Consider the following 12,895-nt stretch of genomic DNA (forward strand, 5'->3'; position numbering starts at 1 on the left):
AGTAACCTCTTTTCTCCCATAAATACTTTGGATAAATTCAAAAGTTGTGAAGTTCATTATTTTATCTATATCTGTTCTGAAAAGTCTCTGTCAGCTGATATTCTAGTCTGGCCCAGTTCCAGATATAGTGATTCTGGTGGGTACATAATCTTTGTTGCTTATTCTGAGATTCTTCTTTGGCCACTTCTGACTGTGATTTATCCTCTCAAAGATCAAGGTTGCTAATAGTGAATTTTGCCAGTGATTTCTGCTAGGACTAGGGTAAACTTATCTGTTAGGCAACAGCTTTCTGACCCGACGGGGCCAGTGTCAGAGCATCTAGTGTACTGACTTGTGTGCTTGATTTCTCTCTCCCCTCCTCCCGCCCAAACTTGTAGGGGACGTGGCGTGGGACCTCCGCCGCCACCTCCACGTGGAGCCCTGGTACGAGGGGCCCCAGTGAGGGGTGCCCTTGTGAGAGGAGCAGCTGTTGCCCGTGGTGTTCCTCCTCTTCCAGCGGTGAGAGGCGCCCCTACCCCAAGAGCTCGTGCAGCAGGCATTCAAAGAATACCTCTTCCTCCCCCTCCTGCACCAGAAGCTTACGAAGATTATGTAAGCAACTGTAAAACTTTTGCACATTTCAGAACACAGCTGGATCCCAAGTGCATGAAAAGTTCACTTGACCAAACTGTCCAAGTGACACACTAAAGATCAGCCAAATCGGAAAAATTGCATTTGATTGAAAAATTCCATAAAAGCCCTATATGTTGTATTTGCCCTGGATAAACTACAATTAGTTCTTGTAAATGGTACCTTTGGATCTGCCTGCTGTAAAAAGTATATGCCCTTGAGAATGGACTGGGCTTACTTGCTGCAATGCTAGCAATATGAAGCAAAGGAGAGAAGAGCAGACCTTTTTTTACATTTCCCTGCCACCTGAACTTCTTAAAAAATGCTGCAGTAAGATTAGATGAGAACTCTAGGAAAAGGCTACTTAACAAAAGAAAGAACAGAAGTCACTTGATTGGAATCACTTGGTTAGATCCAACAGAGGTTGGGCAGAGCAGACACAGTCCTGAAATGTCTCTCTGAGAATTTGTAGAGCATGGAAAGCAAAATGCACCCCAGATTGGGGCACTGCAGCAACAATAAGGAATAAGATAAAGTTGCCTCCTCCTCCCCCTGCTTGTGGCTTCAGTGAGTGGAGGAGGGAGACAATTATGTGATTCCCAGCCCCCACCCCGCAGCCTGTCCTGGGTCATTTTCTGCTTGTTAAGACTGAGTTTCAGGACAAATGGCAGGCTGACTGGGGAAAGTGGAGAAAGATCTGCTCCAACTCATCCTGTCAGCTTCTTCACTGGTTGAGCCCACTCTGTATGATAAAATAATACCGTATATATTCGCATATAAGTCGAATTTTTCAGCACATTTTTTGTGCTGAAAAAGCCCCCCTCGACTTATACGCGAGTCAGGTGTATTTTAAAAAATATTTTAGGGTTTTTACTTTGTCGGCTGCCAGGGAGCACAGTTTTTAGGCTAGCGGCACCAAAATTTCAGGATTTTTCAAGAGACTCCTGATGATACCACTCAAATTTGGTAAAATTTGGTTCAGGGGGTCCAAAGTTAATGGACCCCCAAAGGGGGTGCCCCATCCCCCATTGTTTCCAATGGGAGCTAATAGTAGATGGGACTACATTTTGAGGGTCCATAACTTTGGACCCCCTGAACCAAACTTCACCAAACCTGGGTGGTATCATCAGGAGGGTCTCCTAAAGATACTCTGAAATGTTGGTACTGCTAACATAAATATTCCTCCCCTGACCAAAAATCCAGTTTTGAAGGATTTTAACTCTTGTGTTTTAGCTTGGTTGCTGGTTGAGCTAAGGTTTTTGTACTTTTAAAGTTATTGTTGAGACCATATTGTTTTTGTTGATCCTCTTTTCCACTTACAGAGCTAGTTTACTGTTTTTCTTTGAAATAAATATTCAAAAACATTCAACCTACTGATGCCTCAATTAATGTAATTTTATTGGTATCTATTTTTATTTTTGAAATTTACCAGTAGCTGCTACATTTCCCACCCTCGACTTATACATGAGTCAATAAGTTTTCCCAGTTTTGTGTGGTAAAATTAGGTGCCTCGACTTATATGCGGGTTGACGTATACACAAGTATATATGGTGGTTGGCCCCTTTGCAGAAGACAAAACCAACACAATGGTGTCATCCAAGAAAGTTAGGGATGTCAGAATATTCTGACTGCTCCCCAGGTTTCAGCAAAATCAGTTTGTAAATTTACCCGGAGCAGACAAAATGTTCAGAAACTGCATGATGAACATGCTCTCCAAGGGACACAGTGTTCAGAACATCGTGGGGAAAAGGTCTACTCTGCTCAAGCCCGAGAGCTTATAAGAGCACCAGAAGGGAAGATTTCGAAGAGTTGGGGAGGGTTTCTAAATTCTGTTGTGTGCTGACCACCCCACAGTTAATCATATAAGATATAAGAGCCACTTCACATATTAAGTAGCAGCCAATATGCCATCAATCAGATGTTGTGACAGTTGTAAAGTAACAGGTCTGCACCCCATAGCAAAACACAAACAGGAGAAAGATCATATGACTCCAGTGTAGTCATTCCCTCACTCCCCCCCCTTGTGCTTCTGAGAAGTAGCTGTGTACAATACATGTTATTTGCATTCATACATGGTGTTTTTATATGTACACCTCATATTGGCTCTTTTAAATGTGTGAAACATTCTTCAAGATGTTGCTTGAATAGCTGTCTACATGTAAGATAGAACAGTGGAGGTTCTACCCCCTTTCCCCAAATTTCTTCACTGACACTATGTAGAATGGCACTTTTTCCTTCTTGATTGTCTTCTTGGCTGTTACGACTGTAGGGATAACAGCTTCCTCCTTACCTCTGTCCATTTCAGGGCTATGATGACGCTTATGCAGAACAAAGCTATGAAGGGTATGAAGGCTACTACAGCCAGGGTCAACAGTAAGTATTCCATTGGAGGGTCTGATGTCTTTACTCTAACAAATATTTGAAGTGCACAGAGCATTTTGGCCTCTGCCCCAGGGTTGTGTGTGCCATGATGGAATGGCCTGTTTTCCCTGTATCAAAGAAGGCAACAGCAAATGGTGCTTGGAGAACTACTCAAAGGCCTTCACAGAGAGCTTTCACTATCAGTGGGCAGCCACTGGTATCTATCTGCTCTAGTGATCTTCTGTGTGTGTCTTCTTGATGAGACTCATTCCTAGCCTGTCTGCATAAATTCCTCCCTTTCCCCCTTGCATTGGGATTTCCAGTTGAAAGATTTGTGATGTAATCCATGCTAAGCATTGACTTCCCCAGCCATCAACAACCTTTTCCATAAAATTTTGCCATTTTTCCCTTCATATACCTCTCTTATGAAGAAGATTGTGACTCACAAAAGTACATGTTGAAACAGATGTTGTTAGTCTCTAACATACAACTGGGCTTCTGTTTATCATTCCAGTACCATTGTCACCAGCCTCTTCTTTATCCAGTCATGGACTTTGGAAGCTGGCCCTGAGTTGCCACCATACACACCTAGTATATATACACAGTTAATGCAAGGAAGGATGATCCCCAAGATTAGAGAATTCCTGTCTGGGCAGTTGGGGCACATGTTGGCCCCTTTGGGTAGTGGAACACACTGAATAGCACTGGCAGAGATGTTTGGAAGAGAAACTGCTATCGCTTCCTCAAGCCATAACATTGCTGTCTTTTTTTTCCCCTAGGGAAACTGAATACTATGACTATGGACATGGAGAGACACAAGAGTCCTATGAAGCATATGGTACGTCCACGTATTTTTTAGCTGTAGCAAAGGTAACCTACAGCTCACTTGGAAACTGTTTAATTCTGTGTATACTGACTTCCATTCCCCCCCCGCCCCGCCCCCCACACACATTTAACACAAGTGCAAAATACAGCCTTCCCTGATTTAACCTTTTTGAGAATGACACTTGGGGGGGGGGGGGGGGATCTGTTTCTCCAACTGAAAACCAGCCTACTTAAATGATACTCTCGTCTGATGCTTTCAGGGTTGATAGCTTGATTGTAGAAGAGTGCTGTCAATAAAGGCTGTAGGATTCTCTCCTGGATATCCCAAGTGGCAGTGGCATTTGTCCTAAATTGTTATTAGGCTGACAAAAGCAGCTTCTTATAACCATATATGCAGATTTGCATAATTCTATTAGACAGGGATGGGAAGAAGGTTATAACAAAGAACTAAAGCTCTAGGAGGTCTTCTGAGGAAGTTTGCAGCCCATTACAAAATCTGTGTGTTTGCATTTGAAGCTGTTTCTTGGGATTGGTACAGAGCAGTTATGGAATTCTGTAACTGTATATGATGAAGGAGTAGCAGTGGCATAGTGGTGAAGAGCATGTATACTCTAATCTGGAGGAACTGGGTTTGATTCCCCGCTCTGCCGCTTGAGCTGTCGAGGCTTATCTGGGGAATTCAGATTAGCTTGTACACTCCAAAACATGCCAGCTGGGTGACCTTGAGCTAGTCACAGTTCTTCTGAGCTCTCTCAGCCCCACCTACCTCACAGGGTGTTTGTTGTGGGGAGGGGGGGGGGAGGGAAGGGAGATTGTCAGCCCCTTTGAGTCTCCTCACAGGAGAGAAGGGGGGGATATAAATCAAACTTCTTCTAAATGTGAATAGCTGGAGCTGTATGCCCGAAGGCCCCACATCATCTCATAAGGCTGCAAGAATGGCAGGCTATGCTGAATGTTTTGCTTGTTCATCACAATGTCCCTTGCCTTTCCCTTTTGGGCAGCAGTGGGTGCAGCTTTTTTGCCTCTTCAGAATGACTGTGACTCCGGTGGTCTGGCTTGCACAGACCACAGGTGTTCTGTGTTGCACAGAACTAAGCCCTGGTACGCTAGGCGTGACATTGCTGCTGTTAATTAGTTCAGTCACAGCAATTTTCTTTGGTGTCTGCTTTCCTGCAGATGAAATGAGAAAAATAAATTGTATGGGCCACTGCAGGGAACAGCAAAGAATGGTTCACAGCACAACTAGTGTGCCTGTGGGAACTCAACACATTTATTTTTCTGAAATTGGTCACCTATGGGGAACCAGCCAGGCTGAAATGCAGCCCTGTTTCTTGGAGGCTTTATCTAGTCAAAAAAGGATGGAAATCAACAGAACCAGTTTCCTTTTGTCGTGAAAGAAGCTTCATGTATTTTTTTCCAAAACTGTTATTCCAAATCAGTGTGTTATGTCAAGTATTACATTTGGGAAGAACGATTGCTTCCTCCTCTGAGGATTGTGTCATTTTTTTCTTGAATATTTGCAGTTTCGCAAAGGAACTAGGGTGATGGAGTGTGAAAGCAAGCAGCCAAATCCTTTTGTTGAAGCTTCTGCCTTTTCATAGGAAAAAGCAGCAATTTAAAAAGAAACAGCATTGAGAACTGTGAATGTGCATATAAAAGTCTCTGGGCAGTTCAATATTGTGCCATGGGACTATTGTGCTTTTCCAGCAGTTGACAAGGCTCTTGGTAATTGGCCAGTCTCTCCATGCTGAATAGGTGCATTGAGTGGTAGATGGTGCTGTCAAGTTACAGCCAACTTAATAGTGACCCCATGGGATTTTCAAGGCAAAAGATGAACAGAGGTGGTTTGCCTTTGCCTGCCTCTGTGTAGCAACTCTGGGAGTTCCTTGGTTATCATCTAAGCACTAGCCAGAGTCAATCCTGTTTAGTTTCCCAGATCTGATGAGATTGGGCTGGGCTGGGCCATCCAGGGAACTCAATACATTTATTTTTCTGAAATTGGTCACCTATGGGGAACCAGCCAGGCTGAAATGCAGCCCTGTTTCTTGGAGGCTTTATCTAGTCAAAGTTTGGTGATAATCCAAAATTCCTGTCTTGAGCCTTTCCTGGAGATCTGGTAGCATTGGGATATTGAAAGCCACAGTGGCTGCCTTTTTTTCTCAGTCCAGAATATTAAGGTGCTGTTTTCTTTTCTGCAGGTCAAGATGATTGGAATGGAACCAGACCCTCACTCAAGGCCCCCCCGACTAGGCCAGTGAAGGGAGCGTACAGAGAGCACCCCTACGGCCGCTATTAAAGCATTAATGAGGGGAAAATATCACATATGAGAAAACAGTTGTTTCTGATTCTTGTATCTCCCAGGATTCCTGTTGCTTTACCCACAACAGACAAGTAATTGTCTCCCTAATTTTTCTGACTCCCTTTTTCTCCCACCTCCATCCCCTCCATCACCGAACCTGCATTCTAGCTTCTGTATGTAGTATTTTAAAATGAGTTAGATATAGAAGACCGAATTCAATTTAAGTGTGTAGATTGCTTTTCTTTCTCTGTTTAGATATATAAACACAACTGTACCTTTTAAAAAGTTGAGTTAAAATGTTAGTTTCCAAAGTGACATGCTTGCTTAACAGTTATGAAACTAAAGTCTGTAACCTTTAAGTATTTTGTTGGGGTTTTTTTAGGCAACCCATAAAAGCTCTAGTTACAGATCCCCCAAAGTAGGCTACATTTCAAAATTCAGCGTTTTTTAATGACTTAAAAGCATAATGTAATAGTAATGACTTCCGCAGTTTAAAAGCAACCTCACGTCAAAACTTTGCCCTTAAAAGCAGATTGCTTGATTAATCTTCAGTTTAAATGTTAATAGAGAAAATCGTTATTAACAAATCAAACTATAATTTTTTTGTTGTTGCTTTCAATCAGTATAACTTTAAAAATTTAGGTTTGTAATGGTGTCATCTCCCTTGTGGGTTTTGAAATCTAGCTGAGATGGTAGTAGAAGAGGTTTTCCACAAAAAAAGTTGTTCTTAGCTTAATACTGCGTGAGGAACTTTTAAGAGAATTGGACATCAAGCTGCTCTGTAATTTTATATTGCTCTATAACTGCCCAGTGTTTTGATATTAGGAAGTATTAAATGAACAGTAGCTGTGCATTGTGTCTTTTTTTCTTTTCTTTTTTTTAAATGAAGAGCTGAACACTTGACCATGTTTGTAGTCTCTAGTAAAGCTCATGCTTAAAATTGGCAAAACTGTCAACGTAGGCATTCCAATGGCATGTTCAAGTGTATCTCAACATAAGCATTATGTTTAAAAAGGGACATTGCAGCTGAAAAAAAAGCCACCACGGAAAGAGCGAGCTTCATTTTGTACATAGATCTAAGTCCTACCTGGGTTTGTACGCTGTCCTCCCATTTTGTTCTTGGAAGATTAAATGCCTACTACTACATGTGTAAGCCTGCCTAAATAGGTAGCTAAAAATTGTGGAGATGTCTGCAGCAGTTTGTCAATAAAGTTTAGTCCTTTTTTTAATCAAAGTAAATGTGATGAATTGTCATTTTATTTTAAGTTTGGTCAAGCAGTAAAAAAAACTTCTTTTCAGTCAATTTAAATTAATGCTAAATGTCATGGTCTGTTTTAAAAACAAACATTTAAAATCCAAAGATGTTCTTAAAATGTGTTCCGAAACTTTTAAAATCATTGCCAAAATTGAATAAGTTTCATTCTTTTTTTTTCCCCAAAAAAACATTGTTTTTCACCCCCTGGAAGTTGAGGTGCTGACTCTGAAACTGAGCTTCAAGGAGATGGATCCCTCTTTCCTTTAACTGAACGCCGGCAGTCTGCTGGCACTTGTTCTTCTGCCTGCTGGGTCTCGTGCACCGAGTCTGTGGGAAGCTGCTTCTGCCCCAACCCCTTCCAAATGAATAGGAATTAACAAAGCAATGGCAATGCTTTTGCCCCCTTTCTCATCAGACTGTTCTCTGTACAGAGGCCAGAAGTGCAATATGTCGTGTGACATTTAGGGAAAACTCCCAAAGCCTTTAATGTTGGGAGAAAAAGCTGTTTTTCTTTGTCCCCCACCCCGCACATCTCTCTCTCTCTCCTCTGATGGCTGCCGGTTTTCAGAGTAGTGTTCTATTTTGGGTTCCAAACCAGTGACAAAGCACACGTGGTGGTGGTTTCTGCAGGCATGTTGACAACAGTCCATAGGGAAAGGTTCATAATCCCATTTTACTAGTAGCCCGCTTGCCCACACAAACACCATATCTGAGTTGGTAATTGTTGCCCAAAAGGGGTGGAGGTTGGGGGGGCAGACTTCCTAAAACTCCCTTGCCTGTTTGCCTGGAGGAAAAAAAATTATTTGCTGCAGATGACCAGGCAGTAAGTTACAAACCAGGCACAATGGCAGAATTAACTGCTGTGTAGGAAGGTCGGCTTTGTAGTCTTCCATTCTTGGCCAACTTTAAAATCAGATAATCACTGGGAAAGAACTGCTGGGGGTGAAAAAGAATCCTCTGTTACTGTCAAGCTGCTAATAGCAGTGCATGATTGAGGGAAACTACTTTTAAAAGCCACAAAAGAGTTGTATTTGTAGACTGTTATTTTAAAAAATGTAAATAACTGAATTTTCCGCAACGGTTTGGAGTCAGCTTTCAGGGCTTAATGTCTTGCTTGATGAAAAGATCGCCCAAAACCCCCCTTTTAAAGGAAAATTATCGCAGGAGAATTCAGGATGTCTTAAAGCTAACATGCACCGAAAAACTCAAAAGGTAACCTAAATGTCTGATTTTAATAGCGCATTTCTTTTACATAAACTGTGACGGCAACTTGCATAAACTTTATTATTACTGAAGAAATTCTTCACGTGTTAATTTTAATGTAAAATTTTGCAACAAAAAAGGCTTAAAAATAGATATTTAAAATACATCCACTTGCTTCTGCATAAATTAGCGATAATGTTTAATAATTGTGCCCTTTATCAATGCAATAGACGGTAACTGTGGGCAAAAAAGCCAAAAAGAATCAAGCCTTAAATATCAAAACTGGATGCAGCTAGTCCTTTGTTTTTGCCCACCAAATCTGTGCAGTTGTAGAAAGTAAAACACTGGCCCTTATTTACCCAATATTGCTGTTCACGATATTAAAGCATCCACTACTTAGATGTTTAAGTTGCATGTTTTCTTTCCTGGAATGTGTAAATTGCATGCAAGAGCACTATAAATTTTGTTTCAACCTGCACATCTTTCTGAGGAGACTTACATTTTTCTTTTCCCAATTTCAGGAGGTGGTCTACCATTGGTTGGGATGAAAGCGGCTTTTGCTGAGGATGAGTTGGGTATGCTATTTAACAGTTTCTGGGTTTCGGAACCAAAGATTTTGGTAATACCAATAAGCCAAATGTGAACAGCTAGCCCACAAACCCTGGTGGCCAGTTTCAGTATTGTTCTTACTAGGGGAGGGGGAATCAGGAATAGAAACACAGCTGAACATCAGTTCTGTTCACTCGAGATTCTGTGCCAAGGAAAACTTAAGATTTATCTGAGTGTACAATATGTTTGACATAATCCATTGGACAATTTGCATGATTGTGGTTTTATTACGCTCAGGGAGGGGGTTAAAGCTATGAGTTGCACTGAAACCCAACCACTGGAAATCATAATTGGCAGGCTTCTTCATGTACTTTTCAAGCATTTTTGCAGTCATAAGAATGTCTCTTTTTAAAAAAAAAAGACTTTGACAAAATGAATTATGTGTTCTATACTGCCTCCTACTTGTTTTCTGGCAAAGAGAGAGCTCTGATGAATATACATTTTACTTTAGAGAGAAATCTGTTCCCGTACTCCTGAATTGCTTGTGTGACTATAGTGAGCGTGCGGCACTGTCTACCCTTTGCACTTGGCTTCTGTCCAGTTGGCTGGTTGTCTTAAGGGGAAAATTAACAAGGATTACTTGATTTGGGAATGTCACTTGTAATAGTTGCATTCTCTCTGTGGAACAGAACCAGTAATTACCTGAGAGCTGAAGGTAGCAAACTACTTCAGATGATAAAAAAGTTACATAAATGACAATTGTTGGTGATTTGCTGGAAATGAGGCTATTGCATGGGTGGTACACTGGCCCCTTTGTTAACATTTTAGCCATTAAATAATGGTAGCACTCCCTCTGCTGGTTGTGAGAGTTATGAGTTCTCTGGGTTTTTAGGACTTGTTTGTATTCTTCAGGCACAAGTGAGTTAGGGTCAACAAGCTTGGCAGCAGCTAGTTATAAAAGGCATCACTAGGTTAAATAGGGAGGAGTGGGCTCACCCTGAATGCCTCTGACCAAGCTTATACAGCAGGCCTAGAAAAACTACCAAGTTCTAAAATATGGAATCCTAGCCCCAATTTGATTAGACCCAGTCCTGCATCCCAGGACAAAAAACGTAATTTCTGTGCCAAGAAAACTGAAGTTTTACTATTTGAATAAATTTCATGAGTGCATGAAGAATTCTTGTGCCTTTTAAGCCTGCTTCAGGTAACTCAGAACTTTGTGTTGTGCATTTGTGTTGGGAAAGGGGATGTTATTTGGTTCTACTTTCAGTTGTCTGGTGGGTTTTTTTAAATTTTGTGCCAGGGAATGGGGGGGGGGGGGGTTAAGTAGTATAGGAAACGCTTAGTGAGTTAGTTGTCCCTTAATGTGTTACGTGCAGATGCTGAGTATGTCAGTGGTTCTTAAACTTTGTGATGTGGAACACTAATGTTTTGGTCAGTCTTTGTATGTCCAGCATATTTTCTTCTCTCAAAAGGCTTTCTGAACCAACTTGTTTCAGTATTTGTCCTCACACTGCATGCAAGGAGCATGCACAGCCAGCCTGGAGGATCTTTTCACACCTACAGAGGCAACCTACTTTTCAGTTTCACAAAGTTTAATATTGGGTTACCTCTTCAGCATGTGGTAGAAGCTTTGAAGAATCCCCTGACTTTTCAGCATTGCCTTCTTAATTTCATCATGGTTGCATATTCTATCTCTAGTCCATGGGTCACAGTTTTAAACCACTGGCAGATAACTTTTGCAGTTTAGCAACAATTGGCTGCATGCTTTGTTACAATAATTTTTTTTTCTTTTCCCCCACTAGGTGAGTCCTCGCTTCCCAGAAAAATAAGTTGGAAGCTGCCGGTTAGAGGGCAATTCTTGCCAAGAAGTGATCTTTCAAGAATGTTACAAGTATCCATAGATCACAGCTGAGTAGATGCCTTGAAGATTTTCACAAGATTTGCATTTGGGGTCTGGTATTGTTGCCGTACTGGATTCAGTTTCCTCAAGATGGATGTGCCAGCAGTTAACCATCTGGGATGCAACGTACCTTTATGCTAGCATGATTATAGTGCAGTGCATTGCATTGCAAGTGGTTGAGGTATTTCCTCAGCAACTCATTAACTTCTCTTGTTGAGTATTTTAATAAAGATATTCCTTTTTTAAAAAAAAATCTCATTGTGTGTTCATCACTTGATCAGGTTGCATTGCTTTTTCTTACTGGCATGCTTAGACCTTCAACTTCTGGGATTGTTCTGTGGGAGTATTATAATTTGAAATCAAGTTGAGAGAAAATTCTTGAGCCTTTACATCAGTGCCATGAGTTGACTGCTGAATAACATGTTTGAGAATATATCTTGGGCTTAATCGTGATTATCTGCTTATTGTTTTATTTTTTAATGTTAATTTAATTTTTAATATTCAAGTACTTCTGGAAGACGAGAGATGGGCCAGAATTCCCTGCTGAAGACTCAGTAGCTCACCCTGCTAGCCATTAAGACTAGGAAGAAAAAGAAATCTGCTTGGATGTCCTTCCTGGTCTTAATGGCTAGACCCATGCTGCTGTAGAGCAACAAAGGAAACTAAAATGTATGGTCACGGATTCCACATGGAGCACAGAACATTTGAGCATCATGCTTTTCTTTGTTTGCATATGTCATTTGTCATCAACACAAACTCTTCATTCAACACATAGAGGAGAGGTAAAGTTAAAATGCTGGGTTGGCTTTGAACATACTGTACATTGGAAAAATGCTGCAGATTAAAAATCCTTTTCATGTATACTACATGGAAATGCAATTTTCATCCTTCAAGGCCTTTTTTTTCTCACAAGAAGCTGCGGAACGTTGGGCAAGAAAACAGCTTTATGTGTGAAAAACATGTTGTGTTCGACCTATTTTATTATCCCCACCCTAGAAGTTCTATCAATTTTTTAGACTTTTAGCGGAGAACTTTAGAGTACAACAGCCTGGGAGCACTTGTCCAAAGGCAAGCATAAATCTCTGCAAAGAAATGTAGATTGAGTTTATGTTTAGCTGGAGTCCAGTCCTGAAACACGTTTACATGTTCCAGAGTTGAGCACTGCTGCTGATGGAGTGCTTTTAAGCACATTCCAAGATGGCTTCTTCCTAGTGGCTATGATGAGGACTTCTTACCAGGCTTGCTCATTAACCTCTTGGGAGCTTTTATATTCAGTGGAATACTAACAGTAAGCATCCAAGGATGAACATATTGCTCGAGCTGGGAGAGCCTATGTTGAAGCTATTGGTACATGCCAGTTGCACCATGAGGAGGCAAGCTGAAGAATAAAAGCTGGTTGGGGATAGTTATGCCCACCACGCCTGGAGAGAAGCTATATCATGCATAGCTCCTAATCTATAAGTGCAAAACAGACTCAAGCTGACCTGTGTCCGTAATATATATGACCAGGTGTTTTCTGCTGCAACCCTTTGGCTAGCACAGCTGTGTGGCCCAGAAGTCAAATCTGGCCCCTTGAGAGGGCTCATTAAGTTGGTGAGCCAGCTGAGGCAACCTTCCCCCCCCCCCCTTCCACTCTGGATCTTGCCTGGCGAGCCCACTGTGGGCTCACCAGCTGAGGCGAACCCACTGCGGGCTCACCAGCTGAGGTAGTGCCAATCTGGGCTAGCGAGACTGTTGTAATCTTGTCATCTGAAGCAGCCACTCCACCCAATGCTTACCATATCCCCCAGTGACGTTCTGGGCTGCTGGGCCCACTGTGGGCTTGCCAGCTATGCAAGTTACCCCAGGCCTGCCCCAGTCAAGTCACATTTCCTCACGAGTTTGGCACTGG

At 41.8% G+C, this 12,895-nt stretch overlaps 1 protein-coding gene across 2 annotated transcripts in view; it reads left to right on the forward strand.

The window, feature by feature from the left end:
• The window catches only part of KHDRBS1 (KH RNA binding domain containing, signal transduction associated 1), a 29,333-nt gene extending 22,005 nt beyond the window's left edge, over positions 1–7,328 (forward strand). The window contains exons 6-9 of one of the 2 annotated variants that reach the window (XM_048500300.1): positions 378–591; positions 2,915–2,982; positions 3,750–3,808; positions 5,994–7,328. In XM_048500300.1, coding sequence (XP_048356257.1) covers positions 378–591; positions 2,915–2,982; positions 3,750–3,808; positions 5,994–6,091 — 439 coding nt within the window. In that variant the 3' untranslated portion in view covers positions 6,092–7,328. The remainder of the gene's footprint in view (positions 1–377; positions 592–2,914; positions 2,983–3,749; positions 3,809–5,993) is intronic. The other variant, XM_048500301.1, reaches the window with a different exon arrangement.
• Positions 7,329–12,895: the final 5,567 nt, after the last annotated feature.

This window comes from Sphaerodactylus townsendi, linkage group LG06 (assembly GCF_021028975.2).
Source record: "Sphaerodactylus townsendi isolate TG3544 linkage group LG06, MPM_Stown_v2.3, whole genome shotgun sequence".
Lineage (NCBI taxonomy): Eukaryota > Metazoa > Chordata > Lepidosauria > Squamata > Sphaerodactylidae > Sphaerodactylus > Sphaerodactylus townsendi.